The sequence below is a fragment of the Ipomoea nil genome, unplaced genomic scaffold (genome assembly GCF_001879475.1).
Source record: "Ipomoea nil cultivar Tokyo-kokei standard unplaced genomic scaffold, Asagao_1.1 scaffold3130, whole genome shotgun sequence".
NCBI lineage: Eukaryota > Viridiplantae > Streptophyta > Magnoliopsida > Solanales > Convolvulaceae > Ipomoea > Ipomoea nil.
In genome coordinates, this window is record NW_017619558.1 from 1,201,763 (window position 1) to 1,227,502 (window position 25,740).

The 25,740-nt window shown below is 41.6% G+C and overlaps 1 protein-coding gene and 1 long non-coding RNA gene across 2 annotated transcripts; one reads left to right on the forward strand and one right to left on the reverse strand.

The window, feature by feature from the left end:
- Window positions 1-4,114: 4,114 nt before the first annotated feature.
- Window positions 4,115-4,684, reverse strand: LOC109166938. The gene is made up of 2 exons (XR_002051759.1): window positions 4,625-4,684; window positions 4,115-4,449 (listed from the first exon to the last, which is right to left on the reverse strand). It is a non-coding gene; the product is annotated as an uncharacterized LOC109166938 (long non-coding RNA).
- A 1,858-nt stretch (window positions 4,685-6,542) lies between these two features.
- Window positions 6,543-7,397, forward strand: LOC109166930 (zinc finger BED domain-containing protein RICESLEEPER 2-like). The gene is made up of 2 exons (XM_019315828.1): window positions 6,543-7,039; window positions 7,127-7,397. The coding sequence occupies exons 1-2, from the start codon at window positions 6,543-6,545 to the stop codon at window positions 7,395-7,397; spliced, it is 768 nt and encodes a 255-aa protein (XP_019171373.1).
- Window positions 7,398-25,740: the final 18,343 nt, after the last annotated feature.

Below are 25,740 nucleotides of genomic sequence, written 5' to 3' on the forward strand. Positions count from 1 at the left end.
GCCACAGAGGGCCCAACCTTCTCCGCATTTGGCCTGGCGGAGCTTGGTGACGGGACTTGTGAAGCCCCGCCAAGCGGCAGCCTTGGGTGACGGATCCAGCTAGGATCTGTCCCCATGGACCGTTGCTCCACGGTGCTAGCCGGTGGACCTTCCCTAGGTTCGCTGGTTAGGGCCGTGAGGTAGTCTGGTGCACTAGACAGTGTGCACCAGAGGCTTCTTCTCCACAAAAACAATCACAAAGTATCAAAATATACTTCCAAACCTCAATAAATCAATCATACAACATCAACAACATACAAACAACTCATCAACAAGTATTTTCTAACATTTCTAAGCATTTAAACTTAAGCTTCTAGCATTTAACATAGCAAAATCTTAGTTTTGGAAATCAATGGTTTATACCTTGTGATTGGTCTCCTCTTGCATGGTCACATTCCTTACTTTCTCAGATATTACCTTCTTCACCACCTATTTTCCTCAAACAACAAACATATACACGAAGCTTAAGGCAAGAACTCAAAGATTGGAAGACAAGGTGAATTGTAACACCCCGTGTTACGGATCCTAAAACCAACTGATTAATTAATTAATTAATTAATAACCCAGGAGAAAGAATAAACTATAATGGTTAATTAGGGAAAAAGGCCACCATAGCCCATGAGCCCAATTATATAAACCCAACCCCTAAACCCAATAGGAATAAACTCTAAATAAACCCTTGGATCTATAAATAGGGAACTTAGGGAGCACCTAGAACCTTCTCCCACACGCCTAAACGCCCCATCGCCCCAGGAGAACTCCAAGAATTCCCTTAGAAGAAATCAAGAAAGCAAGAAAGCTTAAAGAAAGATCCTTCATAGCCAAGGAATTAATTAAGGCTAAGAGGTAACCCATGTCTCAACAAAACCTATTTTCATAATTATGATTCCCCCTTAGGGTTTCCCCATATTATTGTGTATTAATGATTGGGATGATTATTATTAATGATTGATATAATGATTCCATGAGAAATCTTGATAATCTTGATATTGAGAGATTCTTGATAATTATGGTGTTCTTGGTAATTATATGGAGTTCTTGATGATTATGTGTTGTTCTTGATAATTATGTGATTCTCTTGATGTTTATGTGTTATTCTTACCGAATCTTGCAATTAGGAGATGAATTGTATTCTTGTTGATATAAAAGTGATTAGAACCCTAGGTTGTATCGTATGATATTATTCTTGGATTATCGGGTGGGGAAATCGCATGTTTGGGTGTTGATTATGATTAGAAAAGCATGATAGGTTATGTGCCGTTCGTTTATCGTATTTGCTTCGTTAATTGTCAATGTGTTGTCGTTAATTACGTTGAAAAGTGTCTAAGCATGGTTTCGGGTTCCACAATGGTTCCCGGGACGAAAAGTGGTAAAAAGAGTCAGTGGGGGGTAGGGGACCCACCACCTACCCGCGGCAATTCGGGCAGCTCCGGCAGCGGGCAGCCGGCGGGCGGGCAGCTGCCCGCCGGGCACCCGCTGCCCGGAACAGTGATGGCCGGCGGGCAGCCGGCGGGTGGACCCCCACCCACCGGCTACCCGCTGGAATTTCCCCCCCTCGGGACCCCGGCTTCCCCGTTTGATGTTTCCCCGATCCCTGTGGTGTCCCAACGGACCCCGTTTATCGTGCCTATGTCTAGTTTGATATTTCGGGTACCGTTCGTAGGTTTATGAGTCTATTATATTGCATGCTAGTTGAATTGGTATCCCGTTGACCTAGGTGGAAGAAGTATGAACCCCTTAGGACTATTCTTAGTACGTGATGGATCACGCATAAGGTTGTTATACGCTTTGTCCCCCTTCCCAATGTGTAATGTGGGTTGCATGTGCTTGCTATGTGTTATGTGTGCGTGTTACCCCAATTCGGTTGCGATCGGATTGGTTATCCTGAGCTGCGGTTCAGAAGCCGGCTACAGTCAGATGGGAATTCCTGGCTGCAGTCGCATGACGGTATCCTGGGCTGCAGTCCAGAAGCTGGTTGTAGTCAGATGGGAATTCCTGGCTGCAATCAGGTGACATCTTTCCTGAGCTGCGGTTCAGAGGCTGGCTGTAGTCAGATGGGAATTCCTGGCTACAGTCAGATGACACACTCTCTTGGGCTGTGGTCCACTGTTTGGTTGCGATCAAACATTATGATGAGCTGCGGTTCATCGGTCGGTTGCGATCGACCTCCCCGTGTTGCGATACGGGGTATGGTGCTGTGGGGCCGTGTCAGAGCTATATGCGCTGACCCGCATGTATGGGCATGCGAGTGGTCCTGTGGCGCCAACAACGTGCGTTATGTGTTGTGATACGGACGAGTTGTGACTACGAGTGCCTTGGGACGTGACTATGGGTTTCATATTGGGGATTGTTTATGATGGGTTATGATTACTGCTTATACCTTGCCTTATTTGCCTTATCTGTTATGAACTGCTTATGACTGTTGTAACTGTTGCTTGTGTCTGGCCTTATCTGTCGAGTCATTCCCGGTTTTAAAGCTAGAGTTCGTAGGATATATCTTCATGCTCAAAATGGTTTTCGTATATCTATATATATCTCTATATGTATTGTATTTCAACGCGTTGGAGTGGGTTACCAGCATCTCTCGCTGAACAGATATATTTGGCTTTCAGGCACAGAGGATTAGAGCACTGGAGCGCGCTAGAATTGGAGCGTAGAAGTAGTATAGTTTCCCTTTCGGCCTGCGTGCCATGTTATGCATTTATATTTCGGAGGATAGTAGTTAGACAGCCTGTGCACCTGGGTTCTCCAGCCCAGGTGTGGCATAGCACCCCGTACACTTATGTTACGCTTTGGGATTTAATGAGATGTTACCTTTATTATTAAGTTTTAAATGTCTTGAAAATCAGGGGTGTTACATGAATGGTCTAAGAGATGAATGAAAGAATAGAGGAGATGGAAGCAAAACAACTTATTGTAATCTTCTTCTTCCTTCTACTGATTCTAGAATTTGGAGTGGGGAGGCAAAAGAGGGGATCAGGAGAAATGGATGGAATAGTGATGCTTATATAGGGGTCCAAAACCCTAGGTAGAAATCATTGGCTGATGAGGGTAGAAAAGTAAAATAGCTTTGTTCAAAATCAAACCTTTACTTGGCTTGTAGGAAAATCATTAGGCATCATTTCTTTAACATAGACTAAGGCTTTAAAAATAATTTTAGACAACTTTGGGGTCAAAATAGATTTTCTAATAGATAGTTTCTAAATAAAACATTGGGTTCAAGTTTCACAGGTTCCTCTCTAGTTTCACTCAGATTGACTTTTTGGGTCAAAACTTGGTACATAAATATACTCGAAACTTGGGATTTTCAAAATTGGTTACTTCTTGGTGTTGAATTGATCTAAAAACTCGATTTAAAATATTCAATTCATACACTGTTTTTTTAGGAAAAATATTTTTGGGTTATCACATTCTACCCACCTTAAAAGAAGCTTTGTCCTCGAAGCTAAGGTTATACGAATAGACTTTCTTAAAACAAGAGTTCATTTTAGTGTTAGAATTCAGACAACGATAACCACGAAAAGAGTCAGGATACCCTAACAAAACACAGGGAGACGAACGATATTCCTGTTTATTACGATTATACGGGCATAATAAAGGAAAACACAGACAGCTAAAAAACACGCAAGTAGGAATATGACGAAGGAGAACGATGCAAACGATAGTGGGGAACTCATTATTTAACACACGAGTGGGCATCTTGTTAATCAAATAGACCACAGTCTCAAACGCATAATCCCAAAAACGAGAGGGAATATACGCCTGAGCCATCAAGGCCAACCCAGTTTCAACTATACGCCGATGGCGGCGTTCTACCCAACCATTCTGTTCATGTGTATACGCACAGGACTGCCTGTGAAGAATTCCAAGAGACTCAAAGGTAGAGTGGATCTTTTTGTACTCTCCCCCTAGATCAGACTGAATAGACACAATTTTATGGGAAAACGAACGCTCAACTAGTGACCAAAACCGTTCAAAAATAGAATAAATATCAGTTTTCGCACGCATAGGATAAAACCACACATATCGTGTAAAATCATCCACGAATAAAACAAAGTAGCGAAAACCATTCACAGAGTACACAGGCGCGGGGCCCCAAATATCAGTATATATAAGCTCTAACACATGAATACTTTTTGTTTCGACACGAGGTAAAGAAAAGCGGGAAGATTTCCCTAACTGACACGAAGAACATAAACGCGACAATTCACTAGAATTAACAAAACCAACACCGGACAACTGCAAAATCTGACGCAGAACCCGTGTGTGTGGATAACCAAGCCGCTTGTGCCAAGTAGAAGACGATGCACGCGCAGCAATATAAGCAGACAGACTCAAAGAAGGCGTGGGCCATTAATATAAACCTCCCGAGGTACCCCCCTTAAAAACCACCTTCTTGGTCATGAGATCCTTCACAAGAAAACAATCCGGGTGAAACTAAAAAAAGACACAATTATCCTTAGCAAAACGTTGTACAGAAAGCAACGAGGAGGACAAACCAGGAACATGCAAGGCATCATTCAAACTAATAACAACCTAGAAGAAGAAGCTATCGAAGCAGACCCAACACTAAATATAGGCATACCTTCACCATTACCAACCCGTAAAGTGTCCGAGCCATCATAGCGAGCCGAAGTGATCAACACAGAGGAGTCGGGAGTAGCATGATTCGTGGCTCCCGTGTCAGGAAACCACTGGTGAGACTCAACATTCCCACTCTCACCACCAGAAAAGACCATATGAACCTGAGGATCCGTAGTCTCTGAAAACCTATGAAAACACGCCCGTGCAGAGTGCCCGAGCTTATCACAATCTGACACCGAATATCCGACCGGCCTCGACCGCGGCCACCACCGCCCCACCACTGCCCGAGCCTCCACTGCCCGAGCCACCACGAGAAGACCGGCCACCACCGCGATCTCCACGGTCACAGTACGTTGCCATGGCAGCGGGTGCAGCAGCGGGTGCAGCAGCGTCACCACCACTTGGCACACAAATGTACTCCTGCGATGTCAAATAATCAGAGAGTTCAGAGAGGGTTACCGGAGAACCACGCGTCAACGGAGCAACAAGAGGACGAACCTCCGATCTCAAGCCGCGAAAAACATAGACATTCTGATCATCAAGCGAGATCACCCGTCCGGCCAGCGCCAAATCTTCAACCAACACCCTCGCCCTGTTCAGATAGTCAGAAACGGACGGAGCTCCCTGCGACAGCCCCTGCAGCTCGCCGAGAAGCATCAACACCCGCGAACGTGTCACCGAGCCGAGCTCCTGCTCAATCGCCGCCCACAACTAGGGCTGAGCAAAATCCGAAAAACTCGAAAAAACCGACCGAACCGCTAACTGACCAAGACAAACCGAACCGAACAGCTACCCGATTCGAAAAACCAAACCGACATCTAAAACGACATCGGTTTACGGCATTCGGGTAGGGGGGCTAAAAAATACACCCGATTTGTCCGAATACCCGATTAATACTAGGGTTACGTACGTAGAGTGCAATACGACGTCTTTTAGGCTTAGTATATATATATATATATATATATATATATATATATATATACACACACACACACACACACACACACACACACACATATATATATATATATATATATATATATATATATATATATATATATATATATATATATATATATATATATATATATATATGTTTCTATGGAGAAGTTCTCATTTGCGCAGTCAGTCTCTTCTCTTAGGGTTTCCAAACGAGAGCTTCTCTTCTGTCTTCTCTCATTCTCTGAGTTCTCTCTGGCTCTCTACGCAGTCGCACCTTGCGATTTTAGTCCTCACTCCTCAGTTCTCTCTTCTCTACTAAGCAGAGACTACCTTCTTTGTAGTCTCTACTCTCCTTGTCCGGTTGGTTCTGTTATAGACGATGAAACATTGGTCACTGGTGGAAGCCCTGAGGCTCTGACTGGTGCAGTAGTGCTGTGGTGGACGTGGACGTGGTGCTGTGGTGGACTAGTGGTGTCGTCGACTTCCAGTAAACAGAAGCCCTCGTTCTCCGGGGTATTTGTGAGAAAAGAAGTAACTCACTGACCTTATTTTTATATATTTGCAGTTCTTAAATTTATTGTGATATATTATGTGGTCTCTGTGATATTGTAGTGGAAGCACTGACTTTGTTACTGCAAAATGCAAACCCTTGTTTTGTAAAAGTTATTTCTTAAAGTTATTGGCATATTACTCTGAGTTTATTGCGAATTTTTGATCTATTTTGTGTCTCTGTGATATTGTGGTGGAAACACTGAGTTTTTATTAAAACCATAGTGTTATAAAATTGATTTCAGAATGTGTGAATGTGTGATATGTTGTGTGACATTCTGGTGGAAGCACTGACTGTGTCACTGTGATAAATTTGAATTGTGGACTGTGAAGAGGAGAGACTTAAATTGAAGTCATTTTTAAGGGGATGCAGTCATAGGGTTAGTATCACTACAGATTCTTGTACATCCATCCAAAGAATTAACTACATGGTAGTTACTGCCCATTTCATTGATTCTGAGTGGAAGCTTCATAAGAAAATCCTTGCAATTGTCCCTGTTACCTCTCACAAAGGTGAATATCTAGCCAAAGCCCTAGAAAATTGTTTGCTAGAGTGGGGGCTTAGAGATGTGTTTTCTGTGACTGTTGATAATGCCTCATCAAATGACACTGCTATGGGGTTTCTGAAGAAAAAATTGGTGTCTTGGGGATCATCTACTGTGAGGGAAAAGTATCTTCACATGAGATGTATTGCCCATATCTTAAACCTAGTAGTTCAAGATGGTCTGAAAGATTGTGATAGTTCTGTTAAGAAGGTTAGGGAGGTGGTTAAATATGTTAGAAACTCTCCTGCTAGACTCAAGAAGTTCAGGGATTTGGCTGATTGGTTGAGTATTGAACAAAGGTCTTCTTTGTGTTTAGATGTTCCAACCAGATGGAACTCTACCTATTTGATGTTGCAGTCTGCATTAACTTACCAAAAAGTGTTTGAATCTTTGTAGTCAGATTGTTCTTTTAAGTCTGATTTGGGTAATTCAATTCCTGATTTTATGGACTGGGAATCTGTTGGCAGTCTGGTTCAGTTACTGAAGTGTTTTTATGACATGACCATTAGAATTTCTGGTTCTTTATATGTCACCTCAAACACATTCTTTACTGAGATTTCTGATATGTACTGCATATTGAAAGGCATGGTGGAAGTTGGTGGGCCAGTTGGTGTGGTGGGGAAAAATATGAAGGCAAAATTTGAGAAGTATTGGGGTGATGTTGAAAAAATGAATCTAATGATATTTTTTGCAAACATTCTAGGCCCTAGAGACAAGTTAGAGTATATGCCTACTTAGTTTAATCATATGTATGGTGAGGAAAAGGGTAAACCATTCTATGACAAAGTAGTTGCTGGTCTTGCTGAGTTATTTGATGATTATTCTACATCAGCCTCTTTTTCTGTCCCTTCTATGCTTGTCCCTTCTGTGCCTGTGTCTGTACAGCCTACATCTGCCTCTTCTATTTCTGTTGGGAAGCCACAACATTTTCTGAAGTCCCAAATTAAAAAGCAAAGATTGGAGTCTGGGGGTAAGAAACAAACTGAGTTGGATATGTACTTGAGTGAGGGAATAGTTGAAGAGGAATAATCTTTTGATATACTTGGATGGTGGAAGATCAACTCTGCTAGGTTTCCAGTTCTGTCTAAGCTTGCTAGGGATGTCCTAGCCATTCCAATCTCCACTGTAGCCTCAGAATTTGCCTTCAGTACTTCTGGAAGAGTATTGGATCCTTTTAGGAGTTCTTTAACTCCAAAAATTGTGGAAGCATTGGTGTGTACACAAGATTGGCTTAGAATGCAAAATACTCCTGTATGTATTGAGGATAATCTGGAAGAGTTTGAGAGGTTTGAAAAAGGTATGACTTTTTAGTTTTAACTTTATAATCCTTTATACTTATATTTTAAATTGCTTAAATTGTTAATACACTTAACTTTTGTTGTTTATTTTGCAGAGTTAAGTGGTGATGGTGGAAGTGGGTGGTCTCTTGGTTCTACACTTGCTACAATTCCTGTAATGTTATTATTTACATTACTTGATTTACTTACTTGATTTTATTGCAATCTTTTACAGTATTTGACTGTTTAGCTAAATTGCAATCTAATCTCACATGCTATTTTTTGAGCCCACTGTGTTTGGCTCAATTACACTGGACATCTGTAAGTCTCAAACTCTGTAAGTATGAAGGCCTGGTAACTTGTACTGTAACACCCCAGATTTTCAAGATATTTAAAACTTATAAAATAAAGGTGAAATCTCGTTAAATCCCAGAACATAGTACAAGAGTATGGGGCGTTATGCCACACCTAAGCTAGAGAACTTAGGTGCACAGGCTAACTGACTAATATCCTCAAATAGCATCAGTACTAAATCATGGCACGCAGGCCGAAAGGGAAAAGCTATCTAAACTACGTCCAAGCTTCTAGCGCACTCCAGTGAACTACTCGTCTGTGCCTGAAAGCCAAATATATCTGTTCAGCGAGAGATGCTGGTAACCCACTCCAACGCGTTGAAATACAATACATATAGAGATATATATAGATATACGAAAACCATTTTGAGCATGAAGATATATCCTACGAACTCTAGCTTTTAAAACCGGGAATGACTCGACAGATAAGGCTAGACACAAGCAACAGTTATAACAAGCGTATACAATCCACAACAGGCAAGACAGATAAAGCTGAGCACAATTAATAATCATAACCCAACATAAACAATTCCCGGTATAAGTCCCATAGTCACATCCCCAAGATACTCATAACAACAACTCATCCATATCTCATCACATAGCACACTTTGTTGGTGCCACAGGACCAATTGCATGCCCATACATAAGGGTCAGCGCATATAGCTCTGACACGGCCCCGCAGCACCCTGCCCCATCTCACATTACGGAGGAGCCGATCGCAACCGACTGATGGACCTTTGTCCTACATAATATTTATATACCTGACCGGTCTTTACCAGCCTGGTTAACAGTTGGGATGGTTCTCAGCCCATTCAACTGCCCGTATAGTGGACCTTTGTCCTATATAATATTTATATACCTGACCGGTCTCTACCAGCCTGGTTAACAGCCGGTATGGTTCTCAGCCCATCCGACTGCCCGTATAGTGGAACTTAGTCCTATATAATATTTATATACCTGACCGGTCTCAACCAGCCTGGTTAACAGCCGGTATGGTTCTCAGCCCACCCGACTGCCCGTATAGCCCGATTGATCTTAACCAATTCGGGGTTACATACACACATAACACATAGCAAGTACATGCAACCCACATTAACACATTGGGAAGGGGGAGAAAACGTATAACAAAACCTATGCGTGATCCTTCACATACTAAGAATGATCCTAAGGGGTTCATACTCCTTTCACCTAGGTCAATGGGATACCAATTCAACTAGCATGCAATATATAAGACTCATACAACCTACGAACGGTACCCGAAATATCAAACTAGACATAGGCACGATAGACGGAGTCCGTTTGGGACACCACGGGGGTCGGGGAAACATCAAACGGGGAAGCCGAAATGTAACACCCCGTGTTACGGACCCTAAAACCATTTAATTAATTAATCAATAGCCCAAGAGAAAGAATGAATCATAATGATTAATTAGAGAAAAAGGCCCACCATTGTCCTTGGGCCCTCATATATAAACCCAACCCCTAAACCCAATCCTTAGTTCCAAAAGGAATAGAATTAGCGAGCCTATAATATTAGTTCCTAATTCGGACTCCTAAATATATAAATAGGGGACTTAGGAGGAACCTAGAACTTCCCACAAAAAATAACGCCCCACCACCCCAAAAGAGCTCCAAGAATCCCCTTAGGAGAAATCAAGAAAGCAAGGAAGCTTAAAGAAAGATCCTTCATAGCCAAGGAATTAATTAAGGCTAAGAGGTAACCCATGTCTCAACAAAACCTATTTTCATAGTTATAATTCCCCCTTAGGGTTTCCCCATATTATTGTGTATTGGCAAGTTATGATGATTATTATTGGTAATTGATGTGATGATCCCATGGGGGATCTTGATAATCTTGATATTGGGAGATTCTTGATAATTATGGTGTTCTTGGTAATTATATGGAGTTCTTGATGATTATGCGTTGTTCTTGATAATTATGTGATGCTCTTGATGTTTATGTGTTATTCTTACGGAATCTTGCAATTAGAAGACGAACCGTATTCTTGTTGATATAAAAGTGATTAGAACCCTAGGTTGTATCGTATGATCTTATTCTTGGATTATCGGGTGGGGAAATCGCATGTTTGGGTGTTGATTATATTTAGAAAAATATGATAGGTTATGTGTCGTTCGTTTCTCGTAATTGATCCGTTCATTGTCTACGTGTTGTCGTTAATTGCGTTGTAAAGCGTCTAAGCATGGTTTCGGGTTCCACAACGGTTCCCGGGGCACAATTGATGAAAAAGAGTCAGTGGGGGGTAGCTGGGGGGGTAGGGGACCCGCCACCTACCCGGTGCCGAGAATCACCGCCTGGCAGCGGGTGGCCGGCGGGCGGGCAGCTGCCCGCCGGCGACCCGCTGCCCGGAACAGTAAAACCGGCGGGCAGCCGGCGGGTGGCCCCCCCACCCACCGGCTACCCGCTGGGAATTCATCCCACCCGGGATCCCGGCTTCCCCGTTTGATGTTCCCCGTTCCCCGTGGTGTCTCAACGGACTCCATTTATCGTGCCTATGTCTAGTTTGATGTTTCGGGTACCGTTCGTAGGTTTATGAGTCTATTATATTGCATGCTAGTTGAATTGGTATCCCGTTGACCTAGGTGGAAGAAGTATGAACCCCTTAGGACTATTCTTAGTAAGTGATGGATCACGCATAGGCTTTGTTATACGTTTTCTCCCATTTCCTAATGTGTAATGTGGGTTGCATGTGCTTGCTTTATGTTATGTGTGTGTTACCCCAATTCGGTTGCGATTGGATTGGTTATCCTGAGCTGCGGTTCAGAAGCTGGCTGCGGTCAGATTGATATTCTTGGGCTGCGGTCCATCGTTTGGTTGCGATCAAACGTTTCTATACGAGCTGCGGTTCGTCCTTTTTCCTGGCTGCGGTCAGATGACATTCTCTTGGGCTGCGGTCCACTGTTTGGTTGCGATCAAACACTAAGATGAGCTGCGGTTCATCGGTCGGTTGCGATCGACCCCTCTGTGTTGCGATACGGGGCAGGGTGCTGCGGGGCCGTGTCAGAGCTATATGCACTGACCCTCATGTATGGGCATGCGATTGGTCCTGTGGCACCAACAAAGTGTGTTATGTGTTGTGACATGGACGAGTTGTGATTACGAGTGTCTTGGGGGATGTGACTATGGGGTTTATATTGGGGATTGTTCATGTTGGGTTATGATCATTGTTTGTGCTTTGCCTTATCTGCCTTGTCTGTTGTGAACTGCATATGCTCGTTATAACTGTTGCTTGTGTCTGACCTTATCTGTCGAGTCATTCCCGGTTTTAAAAGCTAGAGTTCGTAGGATATATCTTCATGCTCAAAATGGTTTTCGTATATCTATATATATCTCTATATGTATTGTATTTCAACGCGTTGGAGTGGGTTACCAGCATCTCTCGCTGAACAGATATATTTGGCTTTCAGGCACAGAGGACTAGAGCACTGGAGCGCGCTAGAACTGGAGCGTAGAAGTAGAGTAGTTTCCCTTTCGGCCTGCGTGCCATATTATGCATTGTGTTTCAATGGATATTAGTTAGACAGCCTGTGCACCTGGGTTCTCTAGCCCAGGTGTGGCATAGTACCCCGTACACTTATGATATACTTTGGGATGTAATGAGATATCACCTTTATTATATATGCTTAAAATGTCTTGAAAATCTGGGGTGTTACACGAAACCCCGGGTTGGGGTATTTTCCAGCGGGTAGCCGGTGGGTGGGGGTCCACCCGCCGGTGTGCACTGTTCCGGGCAGCGGGTGCCCGGCGGGCAGCTGCCCGCTGCCGGGACTACCCGTCTTGGCCGTGGGTAGGTGGCGGGTCCCCTACCCCCACCTACCCCCCACTGACTCTTTTCATCACAAAAATGCCCCGGGAACCATTGTGGAACCCGAAACCATGCTTAGACACTTTACAACGCAATTAACTATCAACACGTAGTCAATTAACGGATCAAATACGAGAAACGTACGGCACATAGCCTATCATGCTTTTCTAACACAATCGACACCCCAAACATGCAATTTCCCACCCGATAAACCAAAAATGATATCATACGATACAACCTAGGGTTCTAATCACTTTTATACCCACAAGAATACAGTTCGTCCTTCAATTACAAGATTCGGTGCAAATAACACATAAGCATATACAATTATCAAGAATGACATATGAACATCAAGAACTCCACATAATCATCAAGAACATCATAATTATCAAGAATCTCTCAGTATCAAGATCACCCATGGAATTATCCCATCAATCATCAATAACAATATCGCAAATCATCAATACACAATAATATGGGGAAATCCTACGGGGGAAATCATAGCTATGAAAATAGGTTTTGTTGAGACATGGGTTACCTCTTAGCCTTAATTAATTCCTCGGCTATGGAGGGCCTTTCTTTAAGCTTTCTTGCTTTCTTGATTTCTTCTAGGGGGATTCTTGGAGCTCTTTGGGGTGGTGGGCGTTATTCTTGTGGTGGGGGGTTTCTAGGTGCCCCTTAAGTCCCCTATTCATATATTTAGGAGTCCTAGTTAGGAACTAATATTATGGGCTTGCTAATTCTATTTCTTTTGGAACTAAGGATTGGGTTTAGGGATAAGGGCCCATGGATTATGGTGGGCCTTTTTCCCTAATTAATTATTATAACTTATTCTTTCTCTTGGGCTATGGGTTAATTAATTAATTGGTTTTAGGGGCCGTAACACGGGGTGTTACACTCTCCCCCCCTTACGAGGGGCTTCGTCCCCGAAGCCCGGTGCGTTAATCCATTCTTTCACCCCCTAGGCATTCCGCATCTTGGCCTCCCGGTTAGGAATGTGGCCCCACGTTTTTTCCTTATCTGGGGTAGACTGGATTTCTGGTGGTGTTGCGATAGAAAGGTTTTGGGTCTACCTCGGTCTCCTGCTCCTGAGCTGGACGTCCCGCGAGTGCCCAAGGTGGCCTCGATTGCTGCCACCCTCTGATCCAATGCGTGTGTCGTACGGATCAAGGATGAGAACCCTTCCTCCATGATTTGGTTTTGCTGGTTGAGCTGTGCGAGTATGCGTACATTGATTGAGCCCTCGTTTTGCTCCCTTGGGTTCCCTCCTGATCGTGGTTGCACCGACGGGTTGGGTTCGTCATCTTCCTCCTGGTCCTCATTTCCCTCCAGGATTCCTCAATCATGCATCGCTCGTTTGAGCTTCTTGTTGGAAATGTCTAATTGGTCGACCAAATCTCTTCGTTCATCCTCGGGTTTTTGGCAAATTTCTTCGAGGTATGTATCTAAGAGCCCTTGATGCTTAAGCATATCAACCAATTCCGGAGAGAATTGGTCAGGTTCAAGTGCTTTACCTCCGATTACGGTGTAATCGGCGTTGCTCCACTCCGAGGTGCGGATCCCGAGGGGCTTCTTTGGCATTGTGATGCTTCGCTTGATGGTGACGTTTTCCGGCGAGTTTTTCCGGTGACTTTCCGGCGGGGCTGCGGTGGGGCTCCGGTGCGTTTTTCCGGCGGTCTTTGGCGATGCGGCTCTATTGCGAGGGAGGCGGCGGCGACTGGGCTCCGATGTTGGCTTGGTGAGGTGGGGCGGTGGTTTTCGGTGGCGTCGGGCAGTGGTGGCAGCGGGTGGAGCTCGGGCAGGTGGCGGGTGGTGCTGGCGTCGCGGGCGTCCTCCGGCGGTGAGGTCGACGTGCGGTGGGGCGCCGTCTGGGCGGTCGATGGCGGCTCCGGCCGTGGGCGGCGATCGAATGGGGCTGCTAGTTTGGTGTTTGGGGTGGCGGGGAGGTGTGTAGAAGAGGGAAGGGGAGAAAGTGAGGGAGAAGAAGAAGAAGAAGAGGAAGAGGAAGGGTTTTTGATTTGGGGATTTTGTGGGTTTTAGGGATTTGTAGGGGGCTTTAACAAGGGAGTGTTCCCTTAAGTTTTCAAGAAACACCTTTAGCCTAGTGGTTAAGACCTTGGTCTTGTAAGTGGGAGGTCAAGAGTTCAATTCTCATTAGTAAGACTAGGCTCTTTGATGATGGGGCCTTTCTCTTTTTCATTATTTCGGCTTCTAGTGGTGAGGTTTGGCTAGTTTGCAAATAGAACCGAATTATGAACTAATCTTTTATTTATAATATTTCTAAGTAATTAAGCTAAGTAAGTAGTTCTACCACGAGGGTGATTACAAGAAATTGCCAACCTAACCTAGGCATAATTCGTCTTCTTGGCTTTCTCCCACGGGGTTTGCGTGGTCCTCGTCTTCTGGGCTTAGGTTCCCTTCCTTGAGATTGCCCTCGTTCCCGAGGTCGGCTTGAGTGCGGCTCATGACGAATATTTTTCCGGGAGCGCCGTAGTTTCCTTGATGAGTGGTGCCCCCATGTTGTCCCATGGTGGTAGTGTGTGGCCTTTGGGGTTGGGTGCAAAGGAAGGCCTTGTGTCCTTCTTCTCCGCAGTTGAAGCATCGCAAGGGTTTGCCCATGCAATCCCTGCCTCTATGGTTCTTGTTGCATTTCGGGCAAGGAAAGCCCCTGGCGCTAGCGTTGTTGTTCTCCCGAGGTGGCCTTTGGTTGGTCGGGTTGCCAGGTCTCGTGTTGGCGTCGCTTCTTGTTCTTTTTACTGGTGGTGCCCCTCCTCCGGGGTTCCTCTTCTGCATTTGCTCCTGAACCCCGCGTTGGAGTAGTTGGATTCGGTAGAGATTAGCGGCACTGGAGTAAGCCTCGTTGAGAGTCCGAGGTCTGCTTACCACTAGTGCTTTTCGGGCTTCAAAGTTGAGGCCCGATACGAATCTCTCTATTTTGGTTACCTCGGTAGGGACAAGTTCGGGTGCGAAGCGTGCTAGTTCAAGGAATCGTTTGTGGTATTCCATAATGGTAGCTGTCCCTTGTTTCAGATGGAGAAACTCCTCGTACATGGACGCTCTCACGTGTGTTGGATAGAACCTCTCTCGTAGTCGCGTTTTGAGTTGTTCCCAGTTGAACCCCGGTTCTTGTTGGTAAGTGGGACCCTCGTGGATCCACCAGAGATCGGCCTCGTGTCCGAAGTAGAACGAGGCTATCTCCACGCGGCGTTTTTCTGGGCATTCCACTAACCCGAGGATTTTGTCAAGGGTTCGGATCCATTCTTCCAGAATTACGGGATCCTCCTCTCCTGAGAATGTGGGTGGTCGGTGGTTAGAGACTTGTCGGGCGAAGTCGGTGTTCGCGTTCGACGGAGGTGGTGGGGGCCTGTCGCTGCGGAGAGCTACGTTGCTTTGTGCTTGGGCGACTTGTGTTAGTTGTTGTAGCGTTTGGGTTAGGGGGTCGTGCGTGGCGGGTTCTGGAGTCCTTGATTGTCTTCTGTTGGGTGCCATGATGTCGTCTTCCTGGGTCAATGTTTATAAGAACGTTAAATTGGGGCTTGGTGTCCTTCCTTGTGATAATGGGGGAAAGTTTTCTCCAGGTAAGGGAGGTTATGTGTAGGTTTCACAATCTCACAGCGTGTCCTAAGATTCCGGAATCTTATGTTCCTAGATACTTAGAGTTCGAGCCTATTGTCCTAAAGTCCGGTCTTAAGAGTCTTATCCTAGGGTCAAACTTAGGCTCTGATACCAACTGTAACACCCCAGATTTTCAAGATATTTAAAACTTATAAAATAAAGGTGAAATCTCGTTAAATCCCAGAACATAGTACAAGAGTATGGGGCATTATGCCACACCTGAGCTAGAGAACTTAGGTGCACAGGCTAACTGACTAATATCCTCAAATAGCATCAGTACTAAATCATGGCACGCAGGTCGAAAGGGAAAAGCTATCTAAACTACGTCCAAGCTTCTAGCGCACTCCAGTGAACTACTCGTCTGTGCCTGAAAGCCAAATATATCTGTTCAGCAGAGATGCTGGTAACCCACTCCAACGCGTTGAAATACAATACATATAGAGATATATATAGATATACGAAAACCATTTTGAGCATGAAGATATATCCTACGAACTCTAGCTTTTAAAACCGGGAATGACTCGACAGATAAGGCTAGACACAAGCAACAGTTATAACAAGCGTATACAATCCACAACAGGCAAGACAGATAAAGCTGAGCACAATTAATAATCATAACCCAACATAAACAATTCCCGGTATAAGTCCCATAGTCACATCCCCAAGATACTCATAACAACAACTCATCCATATCTCATCACATAGCACACTTTGTTGGTGCCACAGGACCAATCGCATGCCCATACATAAGGGTCAGCGCATATAGCTCTGACACGGCCCCGCAGCACCCTGCCCCGTCTAACATTACGGAGGAGCCGATCGCAACCGACTGATGGACCTTTGTCCTACATAATATTTATATACCTGACCGGTCTTCACCAGCCTGGTTAACAGTTGGGATGGTTCTCAGCCCATTCAACTGCCCGTATAGTGGACCTTTGTCCTATATAATATTTATATACCTGACGGGTCTCTACCAGCCTGGTGAACAGCCGGTATGGTTCTCAGCCCATCCGACTGCCCGTATAGTGGAACTTAGTCCTATATAATATTTATATACCTGACCGGTCTCTACCAGCCTGGTTAACAGCCGGTATGGTTCTCAGCCCACCCGACTGCCCGTATAGCCCGATTGATCTTAACCAATTCGAGGTTACATACACACATAACACATAGCAAGTACATGCAACCCACATTAACACATTGGGAAGGGGGAGAAAACGTATAACAAAACCTATGCGTGATCCTTCACATACTAAGAATGATCCTAAGGGGTTCATACTCCTTTCACCTAGGTCAACGGGATACCAATTCAACTAGCATGCAATATATAAGATTCATACAACCTACGAACGGTACCCGAAATATCAAACTAGACATAGGCACGATAGACGGAGTCCATTGGGACACCACGGGGGTCGGGGGAACATCAAACGGGGAAGCCGAAATCCCGGGTTGGGGTATTTTCCAGCGGGTAGCCGGTGGGTGGGGGTCCACCCGCCGGCGTGCACTGTTCCGGGCAGCGAGTGCCCGGCGGGCAGCTGCCCGCCCGCCGGCTGCCCGCTGCCGGGACTACCCGTCTTGGCCGTGGGTAGGTGGCGGGTCCCCTACCCCAACCTACCCCCCACTAACTCTTTTCATCACAAAAACGCCCCGGGAACCATTGTGGAACCCGAAACCATGCTTAGACACTTTACAACGCAATTAACGATCAACACGTAGTCAATTAACGGATCAAATACGAGAAATGTACGGCACATAGCCTATCATGCTTTTCTAACACAATCGACACCCCAAACATGCAATTTCCCACCCGATAAACCAAGAATGATATCATACGGTACAACCTAGGGTTCTAATCACTTTTATACCCACAAGAATACGGTTCGTCCTTCAATTACAAGATTCGGTGCAAATAACACATAAGCGTATACAATTATCAAGAATGACATATGAACATCAAGAACTCCACATAATCATCAAGAACATCATAATTATCAAGAATCTCTCAATATCAAGATCACCCATGGAATTATCCCATCAATCATCAATAACAATATCGCAAATCATCAATACACAATAATATGGGGAAATCCTACGGGGGAAATCATAGCTATGAAAATAGGTTTTGTTGAGACATGGGTTACCTCTTAGCCTTAATTAATTCCTCGGCTATGGAGGGCCTTTCTTTAAGCTTTCTTGCTTTCTTGATTTCTTCTAGGGGGATTCTTGGAGCTCTTTGGGGTGGTGGGCGTTATTCTTGTGGTGGGGGGTTTCTAGGTGCCCCTTAAGTCCCCTATTTATATATTTAGGAGTCCTAGTTAGGAACTAATATTATGGGCTTGCTAATTCTATTTCTTTTGGAACTAAGGATTGGGTTTAGGGATAAGGGCCCATGGATTATGGTGGACCTTTTTGCCTAATTAATTATTATAATTTATTCTTTCTCTTGGGCTATGGGTTAATTAATTAATTGGTTTTAGGGGTCGTAACACGGGGTGTTACGTGTACTAAGTTGCTGCCTCAAGTACCTTGGGCATTTGGTAATGTATGGACTATTTTATTCTGTCTGTTCACTTTAAGTTGGCATTTGGCAATGATGAAGCTTCCACCTTTAATCTGAAAAGGAAAGGATTAAGTTGGTCAGTTGCTCTATACTTAAGGTATATTGAAGCAATAGGCCCTTAATCCAAATAATATGGAAACAATGCTTACTGAGCTCAAATTTATATAATCCCTTCTCTGTTTTTCATTTTCTAATGCTTGCTCAGTTGCTTACTTGCTTGTGTACTGTGTAGTACTAATTTTTTACACTAACTTGCCACAATTCACAGGAAGAAGAATAGGTCTAATTGTCTGAATTCTAAAAGTCTAAGAGTTGAGTAGTTGACACTTGCAGTTGCTGAGTTGCTTATTTTGCTGAATTTGTATTTTTGGTGCTTCAGTTTAGACAGACAGACAGTTGTGTATGTAGTATGTAAATTTGTTTGTAGTATGTACTTCTGTAGAGTTTTGGTCTGTAAGACTGTAACAGTTCTTACTTCGTAGTTATTTACTTTTGTAGTTTTGTTGGAGTCTTAGACACTTAAGAGTTAAGACTCTTAATGTTAGTTAATAGACTACTTAGTAATACTAATTACTAACTTAGTAACTTAGTATTATAGGTATTAGTCTATTACACTATCATTCTATCAATTATTTACTTATTTATTCAATATTTCAGACTTTCAGTTACTTATTATTGTGCTTTTGATTTTAATTTATGAATTTTTTATTTGATTTCAACATTTTTTAATATCTGAAATAATGCCGGATATCCGACCGATCCGATCCAAACCGAACAATGATATAACCGACCGGATAAGTCAAAAATTTTAAACGGATAGGGTAGTCAAAATACATATCCGAAATCTGATCAGAGGAGCCTAACCGCCATCCGATTCGTCCGAACTGTCTGAATGCACAGTCCTACCCACAACAGTCGCGACGTCGAACGGCCGATCGCCATGGGCAACATCTCATCGGACAGAGACGAGATCAGCAAGGAGAGAATCGCCTTATCCTGCCGACGCCATTGGAACACCAGCGAAGCAGAACCAGAGGGTGGCGTGACGGCACTGTCGGCCGTCGACTCCGCTGGCCCAGTAACCTCCGGGCATGGCAGAGTGCCATCGACAAAACCAAGCAATCCCTTGCCTTCCAAGAATGGTAACATCTGTGTACGCCAAAATAAATAATTATGGGTGGTGAGCTTAATAGACACGAAGTGATGGGCGGAGGACAGGCTTGGATTTGGATATACGGGGGTGGGGGTAACCTCGGACACTGTTCGTTCGGAAGAATCTCAAACAGAACTGCCATTGTTATTTCCCAATGTTGCCATGAAAGAAACCCTGGATACTGATACCAGATGAGGATTGTATTGATTAACTGTGAACAAAGAAAATTGAATATATATATTTAATATTCAATATTCTGGGTTACATGTCAATGTTAATGCGGTGTGGGTACAAGTCTTTGAATGGTCCTCTGAGTCTTCAATTGGATGCCTTGAACACTCCACCATTGAAGGGCCTCCGGAATTCAAGGGCCTCCGGGTTCAAATGGCTTGATCTTCAATAGAGGTTTGGATCAACATGCATCAACATATGGAGGAGAAGGGGCTTTTACTATCACATTTTTATTGTGATCTTTGAATAAGTTTCAGAGTTCTTTCTATGAATTTTTCCTAGAATGTGTGATTACATAGAAATGAAAGACCCTATTTATAGTTGTAGGATAGAGAGTTTTGATAAGCTCAAACTCTTTTGATATTATCTAATTAACAAATTAGATAATATCAATATTATCCATAAATATATTCAAATATACTTATATTGATAAATAATCAATATATATCAAAATTTAAGTGTCAACAAATGCCCCCTCGAGACTTGCTTGTACGCCACTTGAGAGCATATACCACTCCAAAGTATATAGTGCAAGGAAGTCTCGACACTACAACTTTAAGATATACGGCCGTTTCAACTCGTGCCAAGGAGCCTTGAAAGATATGAGGCCATTTTTACTCGTGCCAAGGAGCCTAAATATGAAGCCGTTTAAACTCGTGCCATGGAGTATCATTTTGCTTCCCTCCATTTCAAATTTCATACAGGGTTTGCCCCCATATAGGTTGAAAGTGCCTATGAAGATATGAGAGACAGAGCTGTCCCACTGGGCGTGCCAATTTGTGAACAAAGAAAATTGAATTATATTTAGAAATTCAAAATTCTAGGTTACATGTCAATGTTAATGCGGTGTGGGTACAAGTCTCTGAATGGTCCTCTGATTCTTCTATTGGATGCCTTGAACACTCCACCATTGAAGGGCCTTCGGAATTCAAGTGGCTTGATCTTCAAAGAAGGGCTTGTATATATATATAGCTTGTTCTTCTTGAAGGGCCTCTGGGTTCAAATGGCTTGATCTTCAATAGAGGTTTGGATCAACATGCATCAACATATGGAGGAGGAGGGGCTTTTACTATAAACATTTTTATTGTGATCTTTGAATAAGTTTCAGAGTTCTTTCTATGATTTTTTCCTAGAATGTCTGATTACATAGAAATAAAAGGCCCTATTTATAGTTGTAGGATAGAGAGTTTTGATAAGCTCAAACTCTTTTGATATTATCTAATTAACAAATTACATAATATCAATATTATCCATAAATATATTCAAATATACTTATATTGATAAATAATCAATATTTATCAAAATTTAAGTAGCAACTTAATGTAACAGAATAATAGTCTGTATAATAATAATATAAGAAGATAAGTAGAGAGACCTAACAGACTACAAATACGAGAGTCCTAACAGATTTGAACTATATTCTAACAACTTAATCCAAGTTCCTTCCCCCTCCACCTTTCTTATTATTGCTATTCATTCTAATTGTGTTTGTTTTGTAATTTGCATCAACCAATCTTTGTTGAGTGTTAGATTTCCATAAGAAGAGTATATACCTTCTGCTTAAGAAAGTTAAGTTCTATATCTTCACCAACCCTCAAGAGAACGACAATCTCACCCCTCAATATACTCTTCAATCATTGGTTGATGTTGCGATGGCAGTTGACACGGCTGGAAATTTCGTTATTTCCATCCAACATTTCCGTCCAACAATAATGTTTTTTTATTAAAACATTTTAATTTTTATAGTAATAATATTAAGAGTTAATACCCAAAATAGTCCCTCGACTATGTCGTAATTACTAATTTGGTCTTCGACTATCATTCTTACCCAATTAAGTCCTCAACTATACAATTTTTACCCAATTTAGTCCTTTGTCAATTTGACTGTTTGTTGACTGTCAAAAGTGGAAATAAAGTTGTAATTTTACAAGTTTTCTCCTTCCTCCTCATTTAGCAGCGCCAAACCATGTAGCAATAAGCTCCGGTTGGGTTCTAAACCTGTCAGTATCGAAGTAGTGGTTATGCATCAGATAGCCCATGAATTTGATTTCTAACGATTTTTTGACGATCGAAATCTGATCGGAGTGTATTGCTGCATGGTTTGGCGTTGCTAAATGGAGAGGAAGGAGAAATCTTGTAAAATTATAATTTTATCCCGACTTTTGACAGTTAACAAACAGTCAAATTAATACAGAGGACTAAATTGGGTAAGAATTGTATAGTTGAGGACTAAATTGGGTAAGAATTGTATAGTTGAGGACTTAATTGAGTAAAAGTTACATAGTTGAGGACTTAATTGGGTAAGATTGGTAGTTGAGGACCAAATTGATAATTATGGCATTTAACTCTAATATTAATATTAAGATTAATATTTTTTAAAAACATTAAAGCTGGGCCGTCAAGGCCAAGGCAGCTCCGGAAAAACTTTTACTTGCTTTTTTTTTTTTTTGAATATTGAAATTTTCAATAATAATAAATTATTATTATTGTTATTGTTATTGTTATTGTTATTGTTATTGTTATTGTTGTTATTATTATTATATTATTATTAGATCAAATTGCACTTTTGGTCCTGTGAGTATTAGGGTACTGGCAATTTGAGTACGTGACTTTCAAAACTCCCAATTTAAACCTTTAACTATGCATTTTTTGGCAGATTTGGTCATCCGGACCAAATTGCCAGCCGATTTTGGCCGGAAAATAATTTAATGGTTCGAATTATTTTGTGATGAGGGTAAAAACATCATTTCACTCCCTTCTTCTTCATTCTCCCTTTCTTCTTCGTTCTTCTTCTTCTTCATCCTTAAATCATTTAACGTCATTTCACGCCATAATGCGGTGAAGAGCTATCAAAGGTGGATGCTATCAAAGGTGGTCTTCTTCGTTCTTCGTTCTTCTTCTTCTTCTTCATCCTTCTTCTTCATCCTTCTTCTTCTTCTTCTTCATTGTCATCAAAGGTGGATGCTATCAAAGAAACATTAGACAACGAAGAGCAAAAGGTATCTCTCGTACTTTTATTTTGCCCATCGATATAGTTACATCTCGTCTGTTTTTATGTGATTCTTTTTGGACTGTACAATACGAAATCTCTGAAGGGTAAGTGACATTTTCCTTTTTCACAACTCGATAGATAATATTTTACGGCATCTATGTCTAGGAAAGCAGATAGGAGCCGAGATTTTCAAAAGAGCTTTGGCCTATCCTATAAGACAGATATCGCAAAATGCTGGTGTAAACGGGAATGTTATTATAGAGAAGGTCTGCATTCTTCACAAATGTTGTCAGAATTGCTATTTCAATTACTGAAAAATAACTCGCCAACTTATATGTCATGATGTGCAGACTCTTTCAACCGATGACATGAGTTATGGATATAATGCTGCTAAGGGCGAATATGAAGATTTGATGGCTGCTGGGATTTTGGATCCTGCAAAGGTCAAACTAAAGAAAACAGCATTACTCTTCCTCATCCTTAAACCGCGAAGAAGAAGAAGAACAAAGAAGAAAGGGAGAATGAAGAAGAAGGGAGTGAAATGACGTTTTTACCCTCATCACAAAATAATTCGAACCATTAAATCATTTTTCGGCCAAAATTGACTGGCAATTTGGTCCGTAGGACCAAATCTGCCAAAAAATGCATAGTTAAAGGTTTAAATTGGGAGTTTTGAAAGTCACGTACTCAAATTGCAAGTACCCTAATACTCACAGGACCAAAAGTGCAATTTGTTCTTATTATTATTATTATTATTATTATTATTATTATTATTATTATTATGTGAATCGGACATCCAAGTCTGCAAAATATATTGATGTGGCGGCACTCCAATCTTTAATCTGAAGGTTGTGTGCAATAATAGGTCAAAATAGACGAATTGTACTTTTTTTCTAAATTCATATGTATAATTGGAATTTTTCCTTGTTTAATTATAAGTTTTTTTTTTGAGGATCCTAGTTTTTAAGTTTAATTAATTGCACTTTCATGAATAATTCAAGGGTTTATTTGATTGTTATCCCATAATTCACTACTGGAAATTATAGAATTTCCGATCACCTGAAAGTAATCTTAAATCAAGTCGAAAGTAAAAAGTGGTCGGAAATAGCAACAAAGGTTTTTCCGGATACCAAAAGTGGTCGGAACAAGACTTTCAACTTGATTTAAGATCATTTTCAGGTGGTGGGAAATTCCATAATTTTCAGTAGTGATTAACTGATTTTATAATTCACTTTTAATATGACTTCTGTGACGTAAATATATACTCCAAAAATATCAAGTGACAAAGCCTTTATTGGCGGAAAGGTTATGTGACTAAACCTAATATTATCACCAAGCTTGGTTGGTCCAATGTAGTATTATTAGAATAGTCATTACACCAAATTCAAGATATTCTTTCCTAAGTGTTTCATTGGACTCATAATATCCATTATAAAGAGGTAAGTGGTGTGCGGTTTCATGGAAAGAACGAGTGAAAGAGACGGAAAATATTCATGGTTTTAATGAGATTGATCTCACGTGAAATTTCGGGAATTACGTTATTCTCTTCGGATAAATTGTTTATTGGTAATTATTTGGGAAGAGGTTCTTGTACATTGCTAAGCAAGTTTGCGCTCGGATGGCATATAGTGACCTCTTTTATTGGGAAGTTATGAGATCGAGTCTCTGTAAAGGCGTTGTTGATTCTGTGTGCTTCATTAGATTAAGAAAGTATGTTTGAACACATACTACAATGTACTAGAGTCATAGCATTCAAAAAAAAAAGTTCTTGTTCTTTAAATAAATATTTTTAGAATTACTAAAGAAATTTACAATTATTATTTTTTTAATACAATTTACAATTATTATTTAAACATGTGTAATGGATAAATTTTACTATTGTGTAATAATCTTTTATTAAAGATCTTTATACGACAGATAAATATTAACAAAATCAAATTCATAATTGAAAGATTATGTGTCAATATTTAATAACCACTTTTCAGATACTAGGAATAGTTTCTTAAACTCACAATTCCCGGCCTACAATTTTAATTTTTTTTTGAATTTCGTATGGCTTTTGAGAAGCTTGTAGAGTTATTCGCAGTAACTTAATTTTTTGTATGTATTTTTTATAATGCATGGTACAATTATAAATTATTTTATAAATATTATACTATTATTTTTTTATCAGACAAAAAATTGTTCTTACATTATTGTCAGACCTGCGCGACCTAACTACAAAGTTGTTGATCATAAATACAATTACACATGGATTCTAAAACGATAGGACTATTTTTCAAAAAATTGACAATGTTGACATCACACTGGCTCCAATTGAACAAGTTTACACATCAGAATTTTATCAATGCATGAAAATTTCTAAAGAAATTTGTAAGTTAATTTTTACTATATCATTATAACAATATGTACTGTAATTATATATTTTAAATTATTTATTATCATCCTCTATTGACAGGAATTGTAACAATTGTTATTGACAAACTCCCAAAACAATTTGTCCCAACAACGAATGGAAATTTAAAATAAAAAAAAATCAATGAATTCAGTGGGGTTCACTTCCGATTTGGGTCGGGTCAAAGTAGATTCGGATTCTTCGTAGTGAGACGAAGAGATTGATATATTGTACGCTCAAAACGGATAATGGGTGAATGAAATATTGATTCTCAAAGTAGACCCATTGAGTTGGAAAAGTGAGCTTTTGTCCCACATTGGTTTGGAAAGAGGATTTGACCCCCCTTTTATACAAGAGCTTTTTTAGAGCTTGTAGAATTGTATAGCATAGAGGCTCTCTCGCGTGGGGGGGGGGGGGGGGGGGGCGGGGTGCAAATTAAATTCCAACTAGAAACGAGATCGAAAAGGCTTGTATCAAGCCCGAGCTCGTGTGCGCCAGCACCTGCGGGCACGAATGTATTAATTTCAATCTTTCACATAATGTCCTTGCGGTTTCAGATGTTACAAGGCTAGGATTAAAAGCAATCCCTATATAAGAAGGTTTGTAGCAGTAGTGTTTAAAAACACAAAGAGAACAACACACACAACACTGAAATTCTGTTTTCACAGCTCCAAA

Bases quoted from the DNA above. Each gene is read 5' to 3' on its own strand.
- LOC109166930 (XM_019315828.1), top strand. From the start codon at position 6,543: ATGGTAGTTACTGCCCATTTCATTGATTCTGAGTGGAAGCTTCATAAG. The intron at 7,040-7,126 runs GTTTGAATCTTT...ATCTGTTGGCAG, and splicing joins GCATTAACTTACCAAAAAGT to TCTGGTTCAGTTACTGAAGT.